This window comes from Capra hircus, chromosome 16 (assembly GCF_001704415.2).
Source record: "Capra hircus breed San Clemente chromosome 16, ASM170441v1, whole genome shotgun sequence".
NCBI classification, from domain to species: Eukaryota; Metazoa; Chordata; class Mammalia; order Artiodactyla; family Bovidae; genus Capra; species Capra hircus.
In genome coordinates, this window is record NC_030823.1 from 52726016 (window position 1) to 52751919 (window position 25904).

Genomic DNA, 25904 nt, shown 5'->3' on the forward strand with positions numbered 1-25904 from the left:
CATCTGTGCGTGTAATTTTTGAAATCTTTCATCAGTATCTTATAGTTTTCTGAGTACAGAACTTTTGCCTTCTTATATAGGCTTATTCCCAGATATATTTATGCAGTGCTAAATGGGATCAATTCCATAGTTTGTTTCCCTGATATACAATTGTTAATGTATAGGAATGCAACAGATTTCTGTGTATTAATTTTGTATTCTCAAGTTTTTCCAAATTCCCTGATGAGTTCTACTTGTTTTCAGGTACCATCCTTATGAGTGAGTATGAATATACTATGTCATCTGCAAACACTGAGAGTTTCACTCCGTCTTTAACAAACTGGATTTATATTTTGTTCTGACAGCCATAGCCAGGATTTCCAAAATAATGTCAAATAATGAGAGAGTGCATATCTGGCCTAATTTCTGATATTTGAGGAAATGCTACCAGTTTTCCACCATTAAGAATGATATTTGCTGTGAGTCTGACTTATATTTCGTTCATTATGCTAAGATAAGTTCCCTTTATGCCCACATTTGAGAGAGATTTTATCATAAAACAAAAAACTGTATGCAAGTTGTTAACTTCTTATTCCTTTTTAATATTATTGATTTGAGTCCATGACTTTTATACTGAGTATGGCTTAAAATTTGCAGTTTCATTATTCTATAAGTTTTAACATAAATGAACTTACTTGAAGGAACATAAAGATTCATGACTTAGAAAATGAAATCATGGTTTCTGAGAGTCTTTGTGGGGGTATGTGTGTGTCTTGGCAGGGTGCGTGTTTGTGAAGGAGGAATGGTGGGGCCTCGAGAGAAGTCATGGACACACCAGTGTGTTTAGACTGGATAACCACCAGGAACCTATCGTATAGCTCATGGAGCTCTGCTCAATGGTTTGTGACAGCCTGGATTGGAGGGCTGATCTGGGAAGAATGGCTACTTGGGTTATTTATAATGAATCCCTTGGCTGTTGAACTGAAACTATGGCAACATGGTTAAGAGGCCATATCCCAACATAGAATGATTCCGGGCTTAAACAGACCAATCTTTGTAGTAGAGAACTTGTCAAGAATAAGGAGATCCTCCAGGTAACCCAAGACGAAGGAAATCGGAAATGAGAGTGGATAAATGCACAGATTTCACTTACTGATTATGTGGTAGAGCCAGAAAATAACAGAACCTCACAGGGCAAATCTAAAAAATAAAAAGGAATTAAATGAAATAAAGAAAGACTCGCGGAAAATTTACTACTGTCCTCCCTGACATAATTTACTGGGTTCAGTACAGGCCTCAATGGTCTCAAGTAACTTATCAAAAAAGAACGTGGCACCGTGTTGTCCATGGTACAAAACATGACTATTCTCAGAGTTCCTTTATTCTGTGTGGAACATCTCCTTTGTGTGTGTGTGTGTGTGTGTCTGCGATCACACACGTGTGTGTGTGTGGGTGTGTGGGTGTGGGTGTGGGAACGGGTCAGGTCAAGTGAGGGCATGTTGGTGTGTGTTGGCTTCATCACTTAGTCGTGTCCGACTCTTTGGAACTCCAAGGACTCTAGCCCACCAGGCTCCTCTGTCCATGGAATTTCCCAGGCAAGGCCACTTTAGTGGGTTGCCATTCCCTTGTCCAGGGGATCTTCCCAACCCAGGTGAGGAACCCAGGTCTCCCGCATGGCAGGCAGGTTCTTTACCAGCTGAGCCACAAGGGAAGCGTGACTGTCTATATGTCAGTTCTAATGGTAGAATTCAGTCAGTGTTTGGGAAGTGAATGGTGAATGGATAAAGGATCCTTGATTACCCGGTCACCCCATCAATCTCTGCTCCCGGAATCAACTAATAGAAATGACGATCCAAGCGGGATCCATCCAATGAGAGCTCTATAGGCTAGTCAGGTGCCCGTTTCTGATTGGCTAAGCAGTGGGCCAGAGGGATGATGGGAATGGAAAGTCCTTTTCTGGCTCTGGAGTCACAGAAGGGTTCTCCGCTGTGTCTACGTCTGAGCGCCCTGCAAGCCACCGCAGAGCTGTACGTTACTACCCTCAGATAAGGACGTCCTTTCCTTACTTAAGGTAAGCTAATGTTGAAGGGTAGCGTGTGCCTCTGGATGGCAAGGAGAGTTTTCCAAACAACCATTTCTTTCCCAGGAACGCATTTCAGGGTTTGATTTTGCCTCTCGAGGCAGTTTTACCTGAATCTCGTCACCTTTTCATCAGTGATGTAGCGGGAAGCATTTTAAATGTCTTCACCGAGCAGATGTTATTCCTGAACTACCTCAGTCTGGGATTGTGGTTCTTTTCATGAAATGTCAAATGCATACTGAGCACACAATTGGCATTCGTGTGTCGGCTCCTCAGTACGAGTGAGACGCGTGTTGCAAGCAGGCAGAGAGATAGCACTTTGTCCCCCGCTGGGCCCTGTCTAGTGTTGCATGGCTACGTGCCTCACTTGCAGCCCTGCTAGTGCAGTGAGCTTGGCCCTTGAGTGCGTTGCGTGAAAGGGCCGGGAGACGGTGTAAGGTGTGCTCCTGCATTGTCTAAAGTGCATCCCTTGCTCCCTGGCAGCTTCCACAGGAGTCGTCTTGGAGGAGAGTCAGGATGAGTGGCCAGACGCCCCCCAGACTCGTTGACCTGGCCGGAAGCCACCTGCTGAGGGCCGATGACTTGGACTTTCCTACTCTAGAGAGTCTGCCCACGGAGCTCTTCCCGCCCCTCTTCCTGGAAGCCTTTACCGGATATCGGACCGAGACCCTCAAAGCCATGGTGCAAACCTGGCCCTTTGTCCGCCTGCCTCTGGGGGCCCTGATTGAACTGCCTCATGTGGGGCCCCTGCAAGCCGTGCTGGAAGCACTTGATGTTCTGCTTGCCCAGAAGGTTCGATCCAGGTGAGTCTGTCATGGGAGCCTGGTAAAATCCTGGGAGACCCAAGGAAGACAGCTGGGGAGAGAGAAGGTAGATGGAACGGGATGGATCAGAGGGTTCTGAAGGGAGCAATGAAGAAGCCTTGGTTGGCTGTGAGAAATACCTTCTGGTAGCGTAGGGGTGCCTTAAACGAAGGGGAGCCTTGTAGAATATTCCCCACCTCTTCCCAATCATGCTTAGACTTAGTAGAGTGGGCAATCAGACAGGAAACGAGGGCAAAGGGGGATGGAGGAAAGTGAGGCAGACAAGAAGAGGGCAGCGCAGCTGGTGACGTCAGCAAGATGACGTTACAGCACAGGTGGGGAGTCTGTTTTCCAAATGGGAGGCTGTTGTTTTCTGGTTTTTTGTTTGTTTGCTCGCTTCCTTCCTTCCTTCCTTCCTTCCTTCCTTCCTTTCTTTCTTTTTTCTTTTTTCTGTTTCTTGTGACTGTGTGGATTTTAGTCCATCCTTGTCAATCTCCTTCTTCTCCCAGGAGGTGCAAACTGCGGGTGCTAGACTTACGAAACACTGGCCAGAGCTTCTGGAGCATGTGGTCTGGAGCCAGCAGTTATGGGTGCTCAGGCTCACGAATGGCAGCAGTGGCTGAGCCCAGGTCAACGACAAAGCAGCCCTCGACTCCACTGAAGGTCTTTATAGACCTGTGCCTGAAGAAAAGGACCCTGGACAACTTCCTCACCTACTTCCTTAGGTGGGTGGAGCAGAGAAAGACTTCCGTCCACCTATGTTGCAAGAAGCTGAAGATCGTCTCAATGCCGATGGACAATATCGTGAAGGTCCTGAGCATGGTGCAGCTGGACTGTATCCAGGAGGTGCAAGTGAGTTGCACCTGGAATCTGTCCACCCTGGCCACGTTTGCTCCTTTGCTGGGTGAGATGAGTAACTTGCAGGGACTCCGTCTCTCCCACGTCCACGTGTCTGCCTTCAAGAAGCAGGAGCACGATCACGTTGTGCAAATTACCTCCCAGTTCCGGAGGCTGGGCCACCTCCGGGATCTCCATCTGGAGTCTCCTTCCTTCCTTGAAGGCTGCCTGGACCAGATGCTCAGGTGAGTGTGGACCACTGGCTAGGTAACATCAAACACAACATCGGAACGTCCAAAGGACCGTCTCTCCCGTTGCTCTCTCCTGAGGTGAGCTGTCCCACAACCCGGCAAATCAAGGGAGGGGGTGAAACTGATCGAGTGGCGCCTGTGAGGAGCTAGAGAGTATAATCTGGGGTGTTCACATCCCAGAGTTGGTCATTTCCTCTTAACTTGGAGGCATCCATGGTATCATGGTAGAAATAGGTAAGCGAACAGGACACTGAAGTGGGGAAACGACAGCAGAGCAGAGCCTGCCTCAAGAGAAGCTCTCTGCTCCCCAGGTCGGTGCCCTCAGTGAACCCTGTTGTAAATCCCCTGTCTGCAAGAGATTGTGTTGTGCTCTAAAGTTGGTTCCTTAGGCACGTCTCCCTAGAGCCTCACCTGGCCAGACATGTAGGATCTGGAGCTCCACCTCGGGCGGAAGGAAGCCTTACCCCAAACCATGTTTAGATCTCATGTCCCCAGGCTAATATTCAGTGATGTCCACACTCGATGGAGATGCCCTAGGGCTCTCCTCACAGCACGTTCTTGCGATCCCATGATCTTCACTCAGCCTCAGAAGGAAGTGGAGTACGTTGTACTCCGCCTGACAGATGAGGAGAGAGTGTCTTTGAGGTACTCTGAAGGGATTCGGTGCCACAGTGAGGCTGACAGCCCTCAGACTAGAACGAGACGGGGCAAGTCAGCGTGTGGCCCCTCAGCGGGTGGTCAGACTAACATTAGTCTTTGTAGAAACCTTTGGTCTATCAGCTGTATGCAACCTGGCACTCGGTTCCCAAGAACTAATTGCTCGGTTTCTCCCCCAGGTGCCTGAAGTCGCCCTTGGACAGCCTGTCAATAACCAAGTGCTGGCTTAGAGACTCAGACTTGACCCACCTGTCCCAGAGCCCAGACATCAGTCAGCTCAAGAGCCTGGATCTCAGCGGTGTCAGCATGACTGACTTTCGGCCTGAGCTCCTCCAAGTTCTGCTGGAGAAAGTCGCAGCCACCCTCCAGGACCTGGACTTAGATGTGTGTGGGATCACGGACTCCCAGCTGGAGGCCTGCCTGCCTGCCCTGAGCCGCTGCTCCCAGCTCAGGTCCGTCAGCCTGTGTGGGAACCTCCTGTCCACGGCCGGCATGGAGAAGCTGCTGCGACACACCGCTGTGCTGCCCTGTTTAAGGCAAGAGCGTTATCCTGCCCCTCAGGAGAGTTACAGACCTCGGGGTGTGCTCCTGGAGGCGAGACTCGCCCAGCTTCGGGCTCAGCTGTTGGAGATTCTGAGAGACTTGGGACATCCCAGGATCATCTGGATAAGCCTCAGCCCCTGTCCTCGCTGTGGTGAGGATGTATGCCATCACATGGAGCCCATTGTATACAGCTGTCCCGCCCCTGCCTAGGGGTTTGCTCTCTTGTGTGCACCTTGCAACTGAAATCTAGAACCTGGGGACATGATGAAGGGAACACAGACCCAGCGTGCCAGACATCTGTTCAACGCCAATGGGAAAAGGAAACGTGGCAGGAGGGCGGCAGAGGGTCGTGGTGGTGGTGCAAGCTTGCAGGGGGCAGCGATAGACTCTGGGAGGGGATGGGACTTTCATGTACAGGTGCTTTTAGAATCTGATATGAACCTGTGTGCGTCCACGTGGGAGACCCACGTGGACGAGTTGCTCCTGCGGAGAGGGTGGTAAAGAAATCGCCAGGGAATATCGTAAGACATCCCTCGTATGTGGACTCCTAAAGGAAGTGACACAAATGAACTTACTTGCAGAAACGGGAAGACTCACGACTTAGAATGTGAACTCATGGTTTGTGTGTGTGTTTGTGGGTGGGGGGCGGGGGCCGGGGGCCGTGGGTGTGTGGGAGGAAAGGTTGGGCCTCGAGGGAATCATGGACACACCAGTGTGTTTAGACTGGATAGCCACCGGGAACCTATGGTATAGCTCATGGAGCTCTGCTCAATGGTTTGTGCCAGCCTGGATTGGAGGGCTGATCTGGGGAGAATGGCTGCGTGGGTTGTCTATACTGAATCCCTTGGCTGTTGACCTGAAACTATGGCAACACGGTTAAGTGGCTATATCCCAAGGCAGAATGCTTCCAGTCTTAAACAAACCAATCTTTGTAGCAGAGAACTTGTCAAGAATAAGGAGATCCTCCAGGTAACCCAAGACGAAGGAAATCGGAAATGAGAGTGGATAAATGCACAGATTTCACTTACTGATTATGTGGTAGAGCCAGAAAATGACAGGACCTTATAAAGCAAATCTACACCAATCAAAAGGAATTAAATGAAATAAAGAAAGACTCATGGAAAGTCTACTGCTGTCCTCCCTGATATAATATCCTGGGTTCAGTTCAGGCCTCAATGGTCTCAAGTCACTTATTCACAAAGAAGAACATGGCACCGTGTTGTCCACGGTATAAAACATGACTATTCTCAGAGTTCCTTTATTCTGTGTGGAACATCTCCTTTGTGTGTGTGTGTGTGTGTGTGTGTGTGTGTGTGTGTGTGTGTCTGCGATCACACACGTGTGTGTGTGTGGGTGTGTGGGTGTGGGTGTGGGAATGGGCCAGGTCAAGTGAGGGCATGTTGGCGTGTGTTGGCTTCGTCACTTAGTCATGTCCGACTCTTTGGAACCCCAAGGACTCTAGCCCACCAGGCTCCTCTGTCCATGGAATTTCCCAGGCAAGGCCACTTTAGTGGGTTGCCATTCCCTTGTCCAGGGGATCTTCCCAACCCAGGTGAGGAACCCAGGTCTCCCGCATGGCAGGCAGGTTCTTTACCAGCTGAGCCACAAGGGAAGCGTGACTGTCTATATGTCAGTTCTAATGGTAGAATTCAGTCAGTGTTTGGGAAGTGAATGGTGAATGGATAAAGGATCCTTGATTACCCGGTCACCCCATCAATCTCTGCTCCCGGAATCAACTAATAGAAATGACGATCCAAGCGGGATCCATCCAATGAGAGCTCTATAGGCTAGTCAGGTGCCCGTTTCTGATTGGCTAAGCAGTGGGCCAGAGGGATGATGGGAATGGAAAGTCCTTTTCTGGCTCTGGAGTCACAGAAGGGTTCTCCGCTGTGTCTACGTCTGAGCGCCCTGCAAGCCACCGCAGAGCTGTACGTTACTACCCTCAGATAAGGACGTCCTTTCCTTACTTAAGGTAAGCTAATGTTGAAGGGTAGCGTGTGCCTCTGGATGGCAAGGAGAGTTTTCCAAACAACCATTTCTTTCCCAGGAACGCATTTCAGGGTTTGATTTTGCCTCTCGAGGCAGTTTTACCTGAATCTCGTCACCTTTTCATCAGTGATGTAGCGGGAAGCATTTTAAATGTCTTCACCGAGCAGATGTTATTCCTGAACTACCTCAGTCTGGGATTGTGGTTCTTTTCATGAAATGTCAAATGCATACTGAGCACACAATTGGCATTCGTGTGTCGGCTCCTCAGTACGAGTGAGACGCGTGTTGCAAGCAGGCAGAGAGATAGCACTTTGTCCCCCGCTGGGCCCTGTCTAGTGTTGCATGGCTACGTGCCTCACTTGCAGCCCTGCTAGTGCAGTGAGCTTGGCCCTTGAGTGCGTTGCGTGAAAGGGCCGGGAGACGGTGTAAGGTGTGCTCCTGCATTGTCTAAAGTGCATCCCTTGCTCCCTGGCAGCTTCCACAGGAGTCGTCTTGGAGGAGAGTCAGGATGAGTGGCCAGACGCCCCCCAGACTCGTTGACCTGGCCGGAAGCCACCTGCTGAGGGCCGATGACTTGGACTTTCCTACTCTAGAGAGTCTGCCCACGGAGCTCTTCCCGCCCCTCTTCCTGGAAGCCTTTACCGGATATCGGACCGAGACCCTCAAAGCCATGGTGCAAACCTGGCCCTTTGTCCGCCTGCCTCTGGGGGCCCTGATTGAACTGCCTCATGTGGGGCCCCTGCAAGCCGTGCTGGAAGCACTTGATGTTCTGCTTGCCCAGAAGGTTCGATCCAGGTGAGTCTGTCATGGGAGCCTGGTAAAATCCTGGGAGACCCAAGGAAGACAGCTGGGGAGAGAGAAGGTAGATGGAACGGGATGGATCAGAGGGTTCTGAAGGGAGCAATGAAGAAGCCTTGGTTGGCTGTGAGAAATACCTTCTGGTAGCGTAGGGGTGCCTTAAACGAAGGGGAGCCTTGTAGAATATTCCCCACCTCTTCCCAATCATGCTTAGACTTAGTAGAGTGGGCAATCAGACAGGAAACGAGGGCAAAGGGGGATGGAGGAAAGTGAGGCAGACAAGAAGAGGGCAGCGCAGCTGGTGACGTCAGCAAGATGACGTTACAGCACAGGTGGGGAGTCTGTTTTCCAAATGGGAGGCTGTTGTTTTCTGGTTTTTTGTTTGTTTGCTCGCTTCCTTCCTTCCTTCCTTCCTTCCTTCCTTCCTTTCTTTCTTTTTTCTTTTTTCTGTTTCTTGTGACTGTGTGGATTTTAGTCCATCCTTGTCAATCTCCTTCTTCTCCCAGGAGGTGCAAACTGCGGGTGCTAGACTTACGAAACACTGGCCAGAGCTTCTGGAGCATGTGGTCTGGAGCCAGCAGTTATGGGTGCTCAGGCTCACGAATGGCAGCAGTGGCTGAGCCCAGGTCAACGACAAAGCAGCCCTCGACTCCACTGAAGGTCTTTATAGACCTGTGCCTGAAGAAAAGGACCCTGGACAACTTCCTCACCTACTTCCTTAGGTGGGTGGAGCAGAGAAAGACTTCCGTCCACCTATGTTGCAAGAAGCTGAAGATCGTCTCAATGCCGATGGACAATATCGTGAAGGTCCTGAGCATGGTGCAGCTGGACTGTATCCAGGAGGTGCAAGTGAGTTGCACCTGGAATCTGTCCACCCTGGCCACGTTTGCTCCTTTGCTGGGTGAGATGAGTAACTTGCAGGGACTCCGTCTCTCCCACGTCCACGTGTCTGCCTTCAAGAAGCAGGAGCACGATCACGTTGTGCAAATTACCTCCCAGTTCCGGAGGCTGGGCCACCTCCGGGATCTCCATCTGGAGTCTCCTTCCTTCCTTGAAGGCTGCCTGGACCAGATGCTCAGGTGAGTGTGGACCACTGGCTAGGTAACATCAAACACAACATCGGAACGTCCAAAGGACCGTCTCTCCCGTTGCTCTCTCCTGAGGTGAGCTGTCCCACAACCCGGCAAATCAAGGGAGGGGGTGAAACTGATCGAGTGGCGCCTGTGAGGAGCTAGAGAGTATAATCTGGGGTGTTCACATCCCAGAGTTGGTCATTTCCTCTTAACTTGGAGGCATCCATGGTATCATGGTAGAAATAGGTAAGCGAACAGGACACTGAAGTGGGGAAACGACAGCAGAGCAGAGCCTGCCTCAAGAGAAGCTCTCTGCTCCCCAGGTCGGTGCCCTCAGTGAACCCTGTTGTAAATCCCCTGTCTGCAAGAGATTGTGTTGTGCTCTAAAGTTGGTTCCTTAGGCACGTCTCCCTAGAGCCTCACCTGGCCAGACATGTAGGATCTGGAGCTCCACCTCGGGCGGAAGGAAGCCTTACCCCAAACCATGTTTAGATCTCATGTCCCCAGGCTAATATTCAGTGATGTCCACACTCGATGGAGATGCCCTAGGGCTCTCCTCACAGCACGTTCTTGCGATCCCATGATCTTCACTCAGCCTCAGAAGGAAGTGGAGTACGTTGTACTCCGCCTGACAGATGAGGAGAGAGTGTCTTTGAGGTACTCTGAAGGGATTCGGTGCCACAGTGAGGCTGACAGCCCTCAGACTAGAACGAGACGGGGCAAGTCAGCGTGTGGCCCCTCAGCGGGTGGTCAGACTAACATTAGTCTTTGTAGAAACCTTTGGTCTATCAGCTGTATGCAACCTGGCACTCGGTTCCCAAGAACTAATTGCTCGGTTTCTCCCCCAGGTGCCTGAAGTCGCCCTTGGACAGCCTGTCAATAACCAAGTGCTGGCTTAGAGACTCAGACTTGACCCACCTGTCCCAGAGCCCAGACATCAGTCAGCTCAAGAGCCTGGATCTCAGCGGTGTCAGCATGACTGACTTTCGGCCTGAGCTCCTCCAAGTTCTGCTGGAGAAAGTCGCAGCCACCCTCCAGGACCTGGACTTAGATGTGTGTGGGATCACGGACTCCCAGCTGGAGGCCTGCCTGCCTGCCCTGAGCCGCTGCTCCCAGCTCAGGTCCGTCAGCCTGTGTGGGAACCTCCTGTCCACGGCCGGCATGGAGAAGCTGCTGCGACACACCGCTGTGCTGCCCTGTTTAAGGCAAGAGCGTTATCCTGCCCCTCAGGAGAGTTACAGACCTCGGGGTGTGCTCCTGGAGGCGAGACTCGCCCAGCTTCGGGCTCAGCTGTTGGAGATTCTGAGAGACTTGGGACATCCCAGGATCATCTGGATAAGCCTCAGCCCCTGTCCTCGCTGTGGTGAGGATGTATGCCATCACATGGAGCCCATTGTATACAGCTGTCCCGCCCCTGCCTAGGGGTTTGCTCTCTTGTGTGCACCTTGCAACTGAAATCTAGAACCTGGGGACATGATGAAGGGAACACAGACCCAGCGTGCCAGACATCTGTTCAACGCCAATGGGAAAAGGAAACGTGGCAGGAGGGCGGCAGAGGGTCGTGGTGGTGGTGCAAGCTTGCAGGGGGCAGCGATAGACTCTGGGAGGGGATGGGACTTTCATGTACAGGTGCTTTTAGAATCTGATATGAACCTGTGTGCGTCCACGTGGGAGACCCACGTGGACGAGTTGCTCCTGCGGAGAGGGTGGTAAAGAAATCGCCAGGGAATATCGTAAGACATCCCTCGTATGTGGACTCCTAAAGGAAGTGACACAAATGAACTTACTTGCAGAAACGGGAAGACTCACGACTTAGAATGTGAACTCATGGTTTGTGTGTGTGTTTGTGGGTGGGGGGCGGGGGCCGGGGGCCGTGGGTGTGTGGGAGGAAAGGTTGGGCCTCGAGGGAATCATGGACACACCAGTGTGTTTAGACTGGATAGCCACCGGGAACCTATGGTATAGCTCATGGAGCTCTGCTCAATGGTTTGTGCCAGCCTGGATTGGAGGGCTGATCTGGGGAGAATGGCTGCGTGGGTTGTCTATACTGAATCCCTTGGCTGTTGACCTGAAACTATGGCAACACGGTTAAGTGGCTATATCCCAAGGCAGAATGCTTCCAGTCTTAAACAAACCAATCTTTGTAGCAGAGAACTTGTCAAGAATAAGGAGATCCTCCAGGTAACCCAAGACGAAGGAAATCGGAAATGAGAGTGGATAAATGCACAGATTTCACTTACTGATTATGTGGTAGAGCCAGAAAATGACAGGACCTTATAAAGCAAATCTACACCAATCAAAAGGAATTAAATGAAATAAAGAAAGACTCATGGAAAGTCTACTGCTGTCCTCCCTGATATAATATCCTGGGTTCAGTTCAGGCCTCAATGGTCTCAAGTCACTTATTCACAAAGAAGAACATGGCACCGTGTTGTCCACGGTATAAAACATGACTATTCTCAGAGTTCCTTTATTCTGTGTGGAACATCTCCTTTGTGTGTGTGTGTGTGTGTGTGTGTGTGTGTGTGTGTGTGTGTCTGCGATCACACACGTGTGTGTGTGTGGGTGTGTGGGTGTGGGTGTGGGAATGGGCCAGGTCAAGTGAGGGCATGTTGGCGTGTGTTGGCTTCGTCACTTAGTCATGTCCGACTCTTTGGAACCCCAAGGACTCTAGCCCACCAGGCTCCTCTGTCCATGGAATTTCCCAGGCAAGGCCACTTTAGTGGGTTGCCATTCCCTTGTCCAGGGGATCTTCCCAACCCAGGTGAGGAACCCAGGTCTCCCGCATGGCAGGCAGGTTCTTTACCAGCTGAGCCACAAGGGAAGCGTGACTGTCTATATGTCAGTTCTAATGGTAGAATTCAGTCAGTGTTTGGGAAGTGAATGGTGAATGGATAAAGGATCCTTGATTACCCGGTCACCCCATCAATCTCTGCTCCCGGAATCAACTAATAGAAATGACGATCCAAGCGGGATCCATCCAATGAGAGCTCTATAGGCTAGTCAGGTGCCCGTTTCTGATTGGCTAAGCAGTGGGCCAGAGGGATGATGGGAATGGAAAGTCCTTTTCTGGCTCTGGAGTCACAGAAGGGTTCTCCGCTGTGTCTACGTCTGAGCGCCCTGCAAGCCACCGCAGAGCTGTACGTTACTACCCTCAGATAAGGACGTCCTTTCCTTACTTAAGGTAAGCTAATGTTGAAGGGTAGCGTGTGCCTCTGGATGGCAAGGAGAGTTTTCCAAACAACCATTTCTTTCCCAGGAACGCATTTCAGGGTTTGATTTTGCCTCTCGAGGCAGTTTTACCTGAATCTCGTCACCTTTTCATCAGTGATGTAGCGGGAAGCATTTTAAATGTCTTCACCGAGCAGATGTTATTCCTGAACTACCTCAGTCTGGGATTGTGGTTCTTTTCATGAAATGTCAAATGCATACTGAGCACACAATTGGCATTCGTGTGTCGGCTCCTCAGTACGAGTGAGACGCGTGTTGCAAGCAGGCAGAGAGATAGCACTTTGTCCCCCGCTGGGCCCTGTCTAGTGTTGCATGGCTACGTGCCTCACTTGCAGCCCTGCTAGTGCAGTGAGCTTGGCCCTTGAGTGCGTTGCGTGAAAGGGCCGGGAGACGGTGTAAGGTGTGCTCCTGCATTGTCTAAAGTGCATCCCTTGCTCCCTGGCAGCTTCCACAGGAGTCGTCTTGGAGGAGAGTCAGGATGAGTGGCCAGACGCCCCCCAGACTCGTTGACCTGGCCGGAAGCCACCTGCTGAGGGCCGATGACTTGGACTTTCCTACTCTAGAGAGTCTGCCCACGGAGCTCTTCCCGCCCCTCTTCCTGGAAGCCTTTACCGGATATCGGACCGAGACCCTCAAAGCCATGGTGCAAACCTGGCCCTTTGTCCGCCTGCCTCTGGGGGCCCTGATTGAACTGCCTCATGTGGGGCCCCTGCAAGCCGTGCTGGAAGCACTTGATGTTCTGCTTGCCCAGAAGGTTCGATCCAGGTGAGTCTGTCATGGGAGCCTGGTAAAATCCTGGGAGACCCAAGGAAGACAGCTGGGGAGAGAGAAGGTAGATGGAACGGGATGGATCAGAGGGTTCTGAAGGGAGCAATGAAGAAGCCTTGGTTGGCTGTGAGAAATACCTTCTGGTAGCGTAGGGGTGCCTTAAACGAAGGGGAGCCTTGTAGAATATTCCCCACCTCTTCCCAATCATGCTGAGACTTAGTAGAGTGGGCAATCAGACAGGAAACGAGGGCAAAGGGGGATGGAGGAAAGTGAGGCAGACAAGAAGAGGGCAGCGCAGCTGGTGACGTCAGCAAGATGACGTTACAGCACAGGTGGGGAGTCTGTTTTCCAAATGGGAGGCTGTTGTTTTCTGGTTTTTTGTTTGTTTGCTCGCTTCCTTCCTTCCTTCCTTCCTTCCTTCCTTCCTTTCTTTCTTTTTTCTTTTTTCTGTTTCTTGTGACTGTGTGGATTTTAGTCCATCCTTGTCAATCTCCTTCTTCTCCCAGGAGGTGCAAACTGCGGGTGCTAGACTTACGAAACACTGGCCAGAGCTTCTGGAGCATGTGGTCTGGAGCCAGCAGTTATGGGTGCTCAGGCTCACGAATGGCAGCAGTGGCTGAGCCCAGGTCAACGACAAAGCAGCCCTCGACTCCACTGAAGGTCTTTATAGACCTGTGCCTGAAGAAAAGGACCCTGGACAACTTCCTCACCTACTTCCTTAGGTGGGTGGAGCAGAGAAAGACTTCCGTCCACCTATGTTGCAAGAAGCTGAAGATCGTCTCAATGCCGATGGACAATATCGTGAAGGTCCTGAGCATGGTGCAGCTGGACTGTATCCAGGAGGTGCAAGTGAGTTGCACCTGGAATCTGTCCACCCTGGCCACGTTTGCTCCTTTGCTGGGTGAGATGAGTAACTTGCAGGGACTCCGTCTCTCCCACGTCCACGTGTCTGCCTTCAAGAAGCAGGAGCACGATCACGTTGTGCAAATTACCTCCCAGTTCCGGAGGCTGGGCCACCTCCGGGATCTCCATCTGGAGTCTCCTTCCTTCCTTGAAGGCTGCCTGGACCAGATGCTCAGGTGAGTGTGGACCACTGGCTAGGTAACATCAAACACAACATCGGAACGTCCAAAGGACCGTCTCTCCCGTTGCTCTCTCCTGAGGTGAGCTGTCCCACAACCCGGCAAATCAAGGGAGGGGGTGAAACTGATCGAGTGGCGCCTGTGAGGAGCTAGAGAGTATAATCTGGGGTGTTCACATCCCAGAGTTGGTCATTTCCTCTTAACTTGGAGGCATCCATGGTATCATGGTAGAAATAGGTAAGCGAACAGGACACTGAAGTGGGGAAACGACAGCAGAGCAGAGCCTGCCTCAAGAGAAGCTCTCTGCTCCCCAGGTCGGTGCCCTCAGTGAACCCTGTTGTAAATCCCCTGTCTGCAAGAGATTGTGTTGTGCTCTAAAGTTGGTTCCTTAGGCACGTCTCCCTAGAGCCTCACCTGGCCAGACATGTAGGATCTGGAGCTCCACCTCGGGCGGAAGGAAGCCTTACCCCAAACCATGTTTAGATCTCATGTCCCCAGGCTAATATTCAGTGATGTCCACACTCGATGGAGATGCCCTAGGGCTCTCCTCACAGCACGTTCTTGCGATCCCATGATCTTCACTCAGCCTCAGAAGGAAGTGGAGTACGTTGTACTCCGCCTGACAGATGAGGAGAGAGTGTCTTTGAGGTACTCTGAAGGGATTCGGTGCCACAGTGAGGCTGACAGCCCTCAGACTAGAACGAGACGGGGCAAGTCAGCGTGTGGCCCCTCAGCGGGTGGTCAGACTAACATTAGTCTTTGTAGAAACCTTTGGTCTATCAGCTGTATGCAACCTGGCACTCGGTTCCCAAGAACTAATTGCTCGGTTTCTCCCCCAGGTGCCTGAAGTCGCCCTTGGACAGCCTGTCAATAACCAAGTGCTGGCTTAGAGACTCAGACTTGACCCACCTGTCCCAGAGCCCAGACATCAGTCAGCTCAAGAGCCTGGATCTCAGCGGTGTCAGCATGACTGACTTTCGGCCTGAGCTCCTCCAAGTTCTGCTGGAGAAAGTCGCAGCCACCCTCCAGGACCTGGACTTAGATGTGTGTGGGATCACGGACTCCCAGCTGGAGGCCTGCCTGCCTGCCCTGAGCCGCTGCTCCCAGCTCAGGTCCGTCAGCCTGTGTGGGAACCTCCTGTCCACGGCCGGCATGGAGAAGCTGCTGCGACACACCGCTGTGCTGCCCTGTTTAAGGCAAGAGCGTTATCCTGCCCCTCAGGAGAGTTACAGACCTCGGGGTGTGCTCCTGGAGGCGAGACTCGCCCAGCTTCGGGCTCAGCTGTTGGAGATTCTGAGAGACTTGGGACATCCCAGGATCATCTGGATAAGCCTCAGCCCCTGTCCTCGCTGTGGTGAGGATGTATGCCATCACATGGAGCCCATTGTATACAGCTGTCCCGCCCCTGCCTAGGGGTTTGCTCTCTTGTGTGCACCTTGCAACTGAAATCTAGAACCTGGGGACATGATGAAGGGAACACAGACCCAGCGTGCCAGACATCTGTTCAACGCCAATGGGAAAAGGAAACGTGGCAGGAGGGCGGCAGAGGGTCGTGGTGGTGGTGCAAGCTTGCAGGGGGCAGCGATAGACTCTGGGAGGGGATGGGACTTTCATGTACAGGTGCTTTTAGAATCTGATATGAACCTGTGTGCGTCCACGTGGGAGACCCACGTGGACGAGTTGCTCCTGCGGAGAGGGTGGTAAAGAAATCGCCAGGGAATATCGTAAGACATCCCTCGTATGTGGACTCCTAAAGGAAGTGACACAAATGAACTTACTTGCAGAAACGGGAAGACTCACGACTTAGAATGTGAACTCATGGTTTGTGTGTGTGTTTGTGGGTGGGGGGCGGGGGCCGGGGGCCGTGGGTGTGTGGGAGGAAAGGTTGGGCCTCGAGGGAATCATGGACACACCAGTGTGTTTAGACTGGATAGCCACCGGGAACCTATGGTATAGCTCATGGAGCTCTGCTCAATGGTTTGTGCCAGCCTGGATTGGAGGGCTGATCTGGGGAGAATGGCTGCGTGGGTTGTCTATACTGAATCCCTTGGCTGTTGACCTGAAACTATGGCAACACGGTTAAGTGGCTATATCCCAAGGCAGAATGCTTCCAGTCTTAAACAAACCAATCTTTGTAGCAGAGAACTTGTCAAGAATAAGGAGATCCTCCAGGTAACCCAAGACGAAGGAAATCGGAAATGAGAGTGGATAAATGCACAGATTTCACTTACTGATTATGTGGTAGAGCCAGAAAATGACAGGACCTTATAAAGCAAATCTACACCAATCAAAAGGAATTAAATGAAATAAAGAAAGACTCATGGAAAGTCTACTGCTGTCCTCCCTGATATAATATCCTGGGTTCAGTTCAGGCCTCAATGGTCTCAAGTCACTTATTCACAAAGAAGAACATGGCACCGTGTTGTCCACGGTATAAAACATGACTATTCTCAGAGTTCCTTTATTCTGTGTGGAACATCTCCTTTGTGTGTGTGTGTGTGTGTGTGTGTGTGTGTGTGTGTGTGTGTCTGCGATCACACACGTGTGTGTGTGTGGGTGTGTGGGTGTGGGTGTGGGAATGGGCCAGGTCAAGTGAGGGCATGTTGGCGTGTGTTGGCTTCGTCACTTAGTCATGTCCGACTCTTTGGAACCCCAAGGACTCTAGCCCACCAGGCTCCTCTGTCCATGGAATTTCCCAGGCAAGGCCACTTTAGTGGGTTGCCATTCCCTTGTCCAGGGGATCTTCCCAACCCAGGTGAGGAACCCAGGTCTCCCGCATGGCAGGCAGGTTCTTTACCAGCTGAGCCACAAGGGAAGCGTGACTGTCTATATGTCAGTTCTAATGGTAGAATTCAGTCAGTGTTTGGGAAGTGAATGGTGAATGGATAAAGGATCCTTGATTACCCGGTCACCCCATCAATCTCTGCTCCCGGAATCAACTAATAGAAATGACGATCCAAGCGGGATCCATCCAATGAGAGCTCTATAGGCTAGTCAGGTGCCCGTTTCTGATTGGCTAAGCAGTGGGCCAGAGGGATGATGGGAATGGAAAGTCCTTTTCTGGCTCTGGAGTCACAGAAGGGTTCTCCGCTGTGTCTACGTCTGAGCGCCCTGCAAGCCACCGCAGAGCTGTACGTTACTACCCTCAGATAAGGACGTCCTTTCCTTACTTAAGGTAAGCTAATGTTGAAGGGTAGCGTGTGCCTCTGGATGGCAAGGAGAGTTTTCCAAACAACCATTTCTTTCCCAGGAACGCATTTCAGGGTTTGATTTTGCCTCTCGAGGCAGTTTTACCTGAATCTCGTCACCTTTTCATCAGTGATGTAGCGGGAAGCATTTTAAATGTCTTCACCGAGCAGATGTTATTCCTGAACTACCTCAGTCTGGGATTGTGGTTCTTTTCATGAAATGTCAAATGCATACTGAGCACACAATTGGCATTCGTGTGTCGGCTCCTCAGTACGAGTGAGACGCGTGTTGCAAGCAGGCAGAGAGATAGCACTTTGTCCCCCGCTGGGCCCTGTCTAGTGTTGCATGGCTACGTGCCTCACTTGCAGCCCTGCTAGTGCAGTGAGCTTGGCCCTTGAGTGCGTTGCGTGAAAGGGCCGGGAGACGGTGTAAGGTGTGCTCCTGCATTGTCTAAAGTGCATCCCTTGCTCCCTGGCAGCTTCCACAGGAGTCGTCTTGGAGGAGAGTCAGGATGAGTGGCCAGACGCCCCCCAGACTCGTTGACCTGGCCGGAAGCCACCTGCTGAGGGCCGATGACTTGGACTTTCCTACTCTAGAGAGTCTGCCCACGGAGCTCTTCCCGCCCCTCTTCCTGGAAGCCTTTACCGGATATCGGACCGAGACCCTCAAAGCCATGGTGCAAACCTGGCCCTTTGTCCGCCTGCCTCTGGGGGCCCTGATTGAACTGCCTCATGTGGGGCCCCTGCAAGCCGTGCTGGAAGCACTTGATGTTCTGCTTGCCCAGAAGGTTCGATCCAGGTGAGTCTGTCATGGGAGCCTGGTAAAATCCTGGGAGACCCAAGGAAGACAGCTGGGGAGAGAGAAGGTAGATGGAACGGGATGGATCAGAGGGTTCTGAAGGGAGCAATGAAGAAGCCTTGGTTGGCTGTGAGAAATACCTTCTGGTAGCGTAGGGGTGCCTTAAACGAAGGGGAGCCTTGTAGAATATTCCCCACCTCTTCCCAATCATGCTTAGACTTAGTAGAGTGGGCAATCAGACAGGAAACGAGGGCAAAGGGGGATGGAGGAAAGTGAGGCAGACAAGAAGAGGGCAGCGCAGCTGGTGACGTCAGCAAGATGACGTTACAGCACAGGTGGGGAGTCTGTTTTCCAAATGGGAGGCTGTTGTTTTCTGGTTTTTTGTTTGTTTGCTCGCTTCCTTCCTTCCTTCCTTCCTTCCTTCCTTCCTTTCTTTCTTTTTTCTTTTTTCTGTTTCTTGTGACTGTGTGGATTTTAGTCCATCCTTGTCAATCTCCTTCTTCTCCCAGGAGGTGCAAACTGCGGGTGCTAGACTTACGAAACACTGGCCAGAGCTTCTGGAGCATGTGGTCTGGAGCCAGCAGTTATGGGTGCTCAGGCTCACGAATGGCAGCAGTGGCTGAGCCCAGGTCAACGACAAAGCAGCCCTCGACTCCACTGAAGGTCTTTATAGACCTGTGCCTGAAGAAAAGGACCCTGGACAACTTCCTCACCTACTTCCTTAGGTGGGTGGAGCAGAGAAAGACTTCCGTCCACCTATGTTGCAAGAAGCTGAAGATCGTCTCAATGCCGATGGACAATATCGTGAAGGTCCTGAGCATGGTGCAGCTGGACTGTATCCAGGAGGTGCAAGTGAGTTGCACCTGGAATCTGTCCACCCTGGCCACGTTTGCTCCTTTGCTGGGTGAGATGAGTAACTTGCAGGGACTCCGTCTCTCCCACGTCCACGTGTCTGCCTTCAAGAAGCAGGAGCACGATCACGTTGTGCAAATTACCTCCCAGTTCCGGAGGCTGGGCCACCTCCGGGATCTCCATCTGGAGTCTCCTTCCTTCCTTGAAGGCTGCCTGGACCAGATGCTCAGGTGAGTGTGGACCACTGGCTAGGTAACATCAAACACAACATCGGAACGTCCAAAGGACCGTCTCTCCCGTTGCTCTCTCCTGAGGTGAGCTGTCCCACAACCCGGCAAATCAAGGGAGGGGGTGAAACTGATCGAGTGGCGCCTGTGAGGAGCTAGAGAGTATAATCTGGGGTGTTCACATCCCAGAGTTGGTCATTTCCTCTTAACTTGGAGGCATCCATGGTATCATGGTAGAAATAGGTAAGCGAACAGGACACTGAAGTGGGGAAACGACAGCAGAGCAGAGCCTGCCTCAAGAGAAGCTCTCTGCTCCCCAGGTCGGTGCCCTCAGTGAACCCTGTTGTAAATCCCCTGTCTGCAAGAGATTGTGTTGTGCTCTAAAGTTGGTTCCTTAGGCACGTCTCCCTAGAGCCTCACCTGGCCAGACATGTAGGATCTGGAGCTCCACCTCGGGCGGAAGGAAGCCTTACCCCAAACCATGTTTAGATCTCATGTCCCCAGGCTAATATTCAGTGATGTCCACACTCGATGGAGATGCCCTAGGGCTCTCCTCACAGCACGTTCTTGCGATCCCATGATCTTCACTCAGCCTCAGAAGGAAGTGGAGTACGTTGTACTCCGCCTGACAGATGAGGAGAGAGTGTCTTTGAGGTACTCTGAAGGGATTCGGTGCCACAGTGAGGCTGACAGCCCTCAGACTAGAACGAGACGGGGCAAGTCAGCGTGTGGCCCCTCAGCGGGTGGTCAGACTAACATTAGTCTTTGTAGAAACCTTTGGTCTATCAGCTGTATGCAACCTGGCACTCGGTTCCCAAGAACTAATTGCTCGGTTTCTCCCCCAGGTGCCTGAAGTCGCCCTTGGACAGCCTGTCAATAACCAAGTGCTGGCTTAGAGACTCAGACTTGACCCACCTGTCCCAGAGCCCAGACATCAGTCAGCTCAAGAGCCTGGATCTCAGCGGTGTCAGCATGACTGACTTTCGGCCTGAGCTCCTCCAAGTTCTGCTGGAGAAAGTCGCAGCCACCCTCCAGGACCTGGACTTAGATGTGTGTGGGATCACGGACTCCCAGCTGGAGGCCTGCCTGCCTGCCCTGAGCCGCTGCTCCCAGCTCAGGTCCGTCAGCCTGTGTGGGAACCTCCTGTCCACGGCCGGCATGGAGAAGCTGCTGCGACACACCGCTGTGCTGCCCTGTTTAAGGCAAGAGCGTTATCCTGCCCCTCAGGAGAGTTACAGACCTCGGGGTGTGCTCCTGGAGGCGAGACTCGCCCAGCTTCGGGCTCAGCTGTTGGAGATTCTGAGAGACTTGGGACATCCCAGGATCATCTGGATAAGCCTCAGCCCCTGTCCTCGCTGTGGTGAGGATGTATGCCATCACATGGAGCCCATTGTATACAGCTGTCCCGCCCCTGCCTAGGGGTTTGCTCTCTTGTGTGCACCTTGCAACTGAAATCTAGAACCTGGGGACATGATGAAGGGAACACAGACCCAGCGTGCCAGACATCTGTTCAACGCCAATGGGAAAAGGAAACGTGGCAGGAGGGCGGCAGAGGGTCGTGGTGGTGGTGCAAGCTTGCAGGGGGCAGCGATAGACTCTGGGAGGGGATGGGACTTTCATGTACAGGTGCTTTTAGAATCTGATATGAACCTGTGTGCGTCCACGTGGGAGACCCACGTGGACGAGTTGCTCCTGCGGAGAGGGTGGTAAAGAAATCGCCAGGGAATATCGTAAGACATCCCTCGTATGTGGACTCCTAAAGGAAGTGACACAAATGAACTTACTTGCAGAAACGGGAAGACTCACGACTTAGAATGTGAACTCATGGTTTGTGTGTGTGTTTGTGGGTGGGGGGCGGGGGCCGGGGGCCGTGGGTGTGTGGGAGGAAAGGTTGGGCCTCGAGGGAATCATGGACACACCAGTGTGTTTAGACTGGATAGCCACCGGGAACCTATGGTATAGCTCATGGAGCTCTGCTCAATGGTTTGTGCCAGCCTGGATTGGAGGGCTGATCTGGGGAGAATGGCTGCGTGGGTTGTCTATACTGAATCCCTTGGCTGTTGACCTGAAACTATGGCAACACGGTTAAGTGGCTATATCCCAAGGCAGAATGCTTCCAGTCTTAAACAAACCAATCTTTGTAGCAGAGAACTTGTCAAGAATAAGGAGATCCTCCAGGTAACCCAAGACGAAGGAAATCGGAAATGAGAGTGGATAAATGCACAGATTTCACTTACTGATTATGTGGTAGAGCCAGAAAATGACAGGACCTTATAAAGCAAATCTACACCAATCAAAAGGAATTAAATGAAATAAAGAAAGACTCGTGGAAAGTCTACTGCTGTCCTCCCTGATATAATATCCTGGGTTCAGTTCAGGCCTCAATGGTCTCAAGTCACTTATTCACAAAGAAGAACATGGCACCGTGTTGTCCACGGTATAAAACATGACTATTCTCAGAGTTCCTTTATTCTGTGTGGAACATCTCCTTTGTGTGTGTGTGTGTGTGTGTGTGTGTGTGTGTGTGTGTGTGTGTGTGTGTGTGTGTGTCTGCGATCACACACGTGTGTGTGTGTGGGTGTGTGGGTGTGGGTGTGGGAATGGGCCAGGTCAAGTGAGGGCATGTTGGCGTGTGTTGGCTTCGTCACTTAGTCATGTCCGACTCTTTGGAACCCCAAGGACTCTAGCCCACCAGGCTCCTCTGTCCATGGAATTTCCCAGGCAAGGCCACTTTAGTGGGTTGCCATTCCCTTGTCCAGGGGATCTTCCCAACCCAGGTGAGGAACCCAGGTCTCCCGCATGGCAGGCAGGTTCTTTACCAGCTGAGCCACAAGGGAAGCGTGACTGTCTATATGTCAGTTCTAATGGTAGAATTCAGTCAGTGTTTGGGAAGTGAATGGTGAATGGATAAAGGATCCTTGATTACCCGGTCACCCCATCAATCTCTGCTCCCGGAATCAACTAATAGAAATGACGATCCAAGCGGGATCCATCCAATGAGAGCTCTATAGGCTAGTCAGGTGCCCGTTTCTGATTGGCTAAGCAGTGGGCCAGAGGGATGATGGGAATGGAAAGTCCTTTTCTGGCTCTGGAGTCACAGAAGGGTTCTCCGCTGTGTCTACGTCTGAGCGCCCTGCAAGCCACCGCAGAGCTGTACGTTACTACCCTCAGATAAGGACGTCCTTTCCTTACTTAAGGTAAGCTAATGTTGAAGGGTAGCGTGTGCCTCTGGATGGCAAGGAGAGTTTTCCAAACAACCATTTCTTTCCCAGGAACGCATTTCAGGGTTTGATTTTGCCTCTCGAGGCAGTTTTACCTGAATCTCGTCACCTTTTCATCAGTGATGTAGCGGGAAGCATTTTAAATGTCTTCACCGAGCAGATGTTATTCCTGAACTACCTCAGTCTGGGATTGTGGTTCTTTTCATGAAATGTCAAATGCATACTGAGCACACAATTGGCATTCGTGTGTCGGCTCCTCAGTACGAGTGAGACGCGTGTTGCAAGCAGGCAGAGAGATAGCACTTTGTCCCCCGCTGGGCCCTGTCTAGTGTTGCATGGCTACGTGCCTCACTTGCAGCCCTGCTAGTGCAGTGAGCTTGGCCCTTGAGTGCGTTGCGTGAAAGGGCCGGGAGACGGTGTAAGGTGTGCTCCTGCATTGTCTAAAGTGCATCCCTTGCTCCCTGGCAGCTTCCACAGGAGTCGTCTTGGAGGAGAGTCAGGATGAGTGGCCAGACGCCCCCCAGACTCGTTGACCTGGCCGGAAGCCACCTGCTGAGGGCCGATGACTTGGACTTTCCTACTCTAGAGAGTCTGCCCACGGAGCTCTTCCCGCCCCTCTTCCTGGAAGCCTTTACCGGATATCGGACCGAGACCCTCAAAGCCATGGTGCAAACCTGGCCCTTTGTCCGCCTGCCTCTGGGGGCCCTGATTGAACTGCCTCATGTGGGGCCCCTGCAAGCCGTGCTGGAAGCACTTGATGTTCTGCTTGCCCAGAAGGTTCGATCCAGGTGAGTCTGTCATGGGAGCCTGGTAAAATCCTGGGAGACCCAAGGAAGACAGCTGGGGAGAGAGAAGGTAGATGGAACGGGATGGATCAGAGGGTTCTGAAGGGAGCAATGAAGAAGCCTTGGTTGGCTGTGAGAAATACCTTCTGGTAGCGTAGGGGTGCCTTAAACGAAGGGGAGCCTTGTAGAATATTCCCCACCTCTTCCCAATCATGCTTAGACTTAGTAGAGTGGGCAATCAGACAGGAAACGAGGGCAAAGGGGGATGGAGGAAAGTGAGGCAGACAAGAAGAGGGCAGCGCAGCTGGTGACGTCAGCAAGATGACGTTACAGCACAGGTGGGGAGTCTGTTTTCCAAATGGGAGGCTGTTGTTTTCTGGTTTTTTGTTTGTTTGCTCGCTTCCTTCCTTCCTTCCTTCCTTCCTTCCTTCCTTCCTTTCTTTCTTTTTTCTTTTTTCTGTTTCTTGTGACTGTGTGGATTTTAGTCCATCCTTGTCAATCTCCTTCTTCTCCCAGGAGGTGCAAACTGCGGGTGCTAGACTTACGAAACACTGGCCAGAGCTTCTGGAGCATGTGGTCTGGAGCCAGCAGTTATGGGTGCTCAGGCTCACGAATGGCAGCAGTGGCTGAGCCCAGGTCAACGACAAAGCAGCCCTCGACTCCACTGAAGGTCTTTATAGACCTGTGCCTGAAGAAAAGGACCCTGGACAACTTCCTCACCTACTTCCTTAGGTGGGTGGAGCAGAGAAAGACTTCCGTCCACCTATGTTGCAAGAAGCTGAAGATCGTCTCAATGCCGATGGACAATATCGTGAAGGTCCTGAGCATGGTGCAGCTGGACTGTATCCAGGAGGTGCAAGTGAGTTGCACCTGGAATCTGTCCACCCTGGCCACGTTTGCTCCTTTGCTGGGTGAGATGAGTAACTTGCAGGGACTCCGTCTCTCCCACGTCCACGTGTCTGCCTTCAAGAAGCAGGAGCACGATCACGTTGTGCAAATTACCTCCCAGTTCCGGAGGCTGGGCCACCTCCGGGATCTCCATCTGGAGTCTCCTTCCTTCCTTGAAGGCTGCCTGGACCAGATGCTCAGGTGAGTGTGGACCACTGGCTAGGTAACATCAAACACAACATCGGAACGTCCAAAGGACCGTCTCTCCCGTTGCTCTCTCCTGAGGTGAGCTGTCCCACAACCCGGCAAATCAAGGGAGGGGGTGAAACTGATCGAGTGGCGCCTGTGAGGAGCTAGAGAGTATAATCTGGGGTGTTCACATCCCAGAGTTGGTCATTTCCTCTTAACTTGGAGGCATCCATGGTATCATGGTAGAAATAGGTAAGCGAACAGGACACTGAAGTGGGGAAACGACAGCAGAGCAGAGCCTGCCTCAAGAGAAGCTCTCTGCTCCCCAGGTCGGAGCCCTCAGTGAACCCTGTTGTAAATCCCCTGTCTGCAAGAGATTGTGTTGTGCTCTAAAGTTGGTTCCTTAGGCACGTCTCCCTAGAGCCTCACCTGGCCAGACATGTAGGATCTGGAGCTCCACCTCGGGCGGAAGGAAGCCTTACCCCAAACCATGTTTAGATCTCATGTCCCCAGGCTAATATTCAGTGATGTCCACACTCGATGGAGATGCCCTAGGGCTCTCCTCACAGCACGTTCTTGCGATCCCATGATCTTCACTCAGCCTCAGAAGGAAGTGGAGTACGTTGTACTCCGCCTGACAGATGAGGAGAGAGTGTCTTTGAGGTACTCTGAAGGGATTCGGTGCCACAGTGAGGCTGACAGCCCTCAGACTAGAACGAGACGGGGCAAGTCAGCGTGTGGCCCCTCAGCGGGTGGTCAGACTAACATTAGTCTTTGTAGAAACCTTTGGTCTATCAGCTGTATGCAACCTGGCACTCTGTTCCCAAGAACTAATTGGAACATATATGACTATTCTCAGAGTTTCTTTATTCTGTCTGGAATATCTCCTTTGTGTATGTGTGTGTTTGTGTAAATTAATTTATTTTCTTTATATGAAGTGAAATCACTGAGTCGTGTCTGACTCCTTTCCCCCCATGAACTGTAGCGTACTACAGTCCTGTTTCCATGGGATTTTCCTGTCATGTGTACTGGAGTGGGTTGCGCTTTCCTTCTCTATGGGATATTCCTGACCCAGGGATCGAACCCAGGTCCTCCTCCCTTTAATTACCCTCCAGTTAATTTATTTCCTTTAACTGGAGGCTAATTGCTTTACAATATTATAGTGGTTTTTGCCATATATTTCCATGAATCAACCATGGATATTCATGTTTTCCCCATCCTGAACCACCCTCCCACCTACCCCACCATCCCATCCCTCAGGGTCATCCCAATGCACTGACCCTGAGTGCCCTGTCTCATGCATGGAACCTGGACTGGCAATCTATGTCACATATGGTAATATACATGTTTCAACGCTATTCTCTCAAATCATCCCACCCTCACCTTTTCCTACAAAGTCCAAAAATCTGCTCTTTACATCTGTGTATTTTTCTGTCTTGCATAAAGGGTCATCATTACCATCTTTCTGAATTCCATATATATGTGTTAGTATACTGTATTGATGTTTTTCTTTCTGGCTTACTTCAATCTATATAGTAGCTTCCAGTTTCATCCTCCTTATTAGAACTGATTCAAATGTATTTTTTTCAGTATTTGAGTAATATTCCATTGTGTATATATACAACAGCTTTCTTACCCATTCATCTTCTGATGGACATCTAGGT

At 51.6% G+C, this 25904-nt stretch overlaps 4 protein-coding genes across 4 annotated transcripts; all 4 read left to right on the forward strand.

Moving 5' to 3' along the window:
- On the forward strand, positions 2576-5651 carry LOC108637741 (PRAME family member 8-like). Its single transcript, XM_018059952.1, has 4 exons — positions 2576-2862; positions 3372-3944; positions 4787-5301; positions 5401-5651. The coding sequence occupies exons 1-4, from the start codon at positions 2576-2578 to the stop codon at positions 5649-5651; spliced, it is 1626 nt and encodes a 541-aa protein (XP_017915441.1).
- LOC108637742 (PRAME family member 8-like) lies at positions 7648-10723 on the forward strand. Its single transcript, XM_018059953.1, has 4 exons — positions 7648-7934; positions 8444-9016; positions 9859-10373; positions 10473-10723. Exons 1-4 carry the CDS (start codon positions 7648-7650, stop codon positions 10721-10723), a joined length of 1626 nt encoding a protein of 541 aa, XP_017915442.1.
- LOC108637743 (PRAME family member 8-like) lies at positions 12720-15795 on the forward strand. The gene is made up of 4 exons (XM_018059954.1): positions 12720-13006; positions 13516-14088; positions 14931-15445; positions 15545-15795. The coding sequence occupies exons 1-4, from the start codon at positions 12720-12722 to the stop codon at positions 15793-15795; spliced, it is 1626 nt and encodes a 541-aa protein (XP_017915443.1).
- LOC108637744 (PRAME family member 8-like) lies at positions 17792-20867 on the forward strand. The gene is made up of 4 exons (XM_018059955.1): positions 17792-18078; positions 18588-19160; positions 20003-20517; positions 20617-20867. Exons 1-4 carry the CDS (start codon positions 17792-17794, stop codon positions 20865-20867), a joined length of 1626 nt encoding a protein of 541 aa, XP_017915444.1.

Bases quoted from the DNA above. Each gene is read 5' to 3' on its own strand.
- LOC108637742 (XM_018059953.1), top strand. From the start codon at position 7,648: ATGAGTGGCCAGACGCCCCCCAGACTCGTTGACCTGGCCGGAAGCCAC. The intron at 9,017-9,858 runs GTGAGTGTGGAC...TTTCTCCCCCAG, and splicing joins TGCCTGGACCAGATGCTCAG to GTGCCTGAAGTCGCCCTTGG. The intron at 10,374-10,472 runs GTGAGGATGTAT...ACTGAAATCTAG, and splicing joins CAGCCCCTGTCCTCGCTGTG to AACCTGGGGACATGATGAAG.
- LOC108637743 (XM_018059954.1), top strand. From the start codon at position 12,720: ATGAGTGGCCAGACGCCCCCCAGACTCGTTGACCTGGCCGGAAGCCAC. The intron at 14,089-14,930 runs GTGAGTGTGGAC...TTTCTCCCCCAG, and splicing joins TGCCTGGACCAGATGCTCAG to GTGCCTGAAGTCGCCCTTGG. The intron at 15,446-15,544 runs GTGAGGATGTAT...ACTGAAATCTAG, and splicing joins CAGCCCCTGTCCTCGCTGTG to AACCTGGGGACATGATGAAG.
- LOC108637741 (XM_018059952.1), top strand. From the start codon at position 2,576: ATGAGTGGCCAGACGCCCCCCAGACTCGTTGACCTGGCCGGAAGCCAC. The intron at 3,945-4,786 runs GTGAGTGTGGAC...TTTCTCCCCCAG, and splicing joins TGCCTGGACCAGATGCTCAG to GTGCCTGAAGTCGCCCTTGG. The intron at 5,302-5,400 runs GTGAGGATGTAT...ACTGAAATCTAG, and splicing joins CAGCCCCTGTCCTCGCTGTG to AACCTGGGGACATGATGAAG.
- LOC108637744 (XM_018059955.1), top strand. From the start codon at position 17,792: ATGAGTGGCCAGACGCCCCCCAGACTCGTTGACCTGGCCGGAAGCCAC. The intron at 18,079-18,587 runs GTGAGTCTGTCA...TTCTTCTCCCAG, and splicing joins GCCCAGAAGGTTCGATCCAG to GAGGTGCAAACTGCGGGTGC. The intron at 19,161-20,002 runs GTGAGTGTGGAC...TTTCTCCCCCAG, and splicing joins TGCCTGGACCAGATGCTCAG to GTGCCTGAAGTCGCCCTTGG.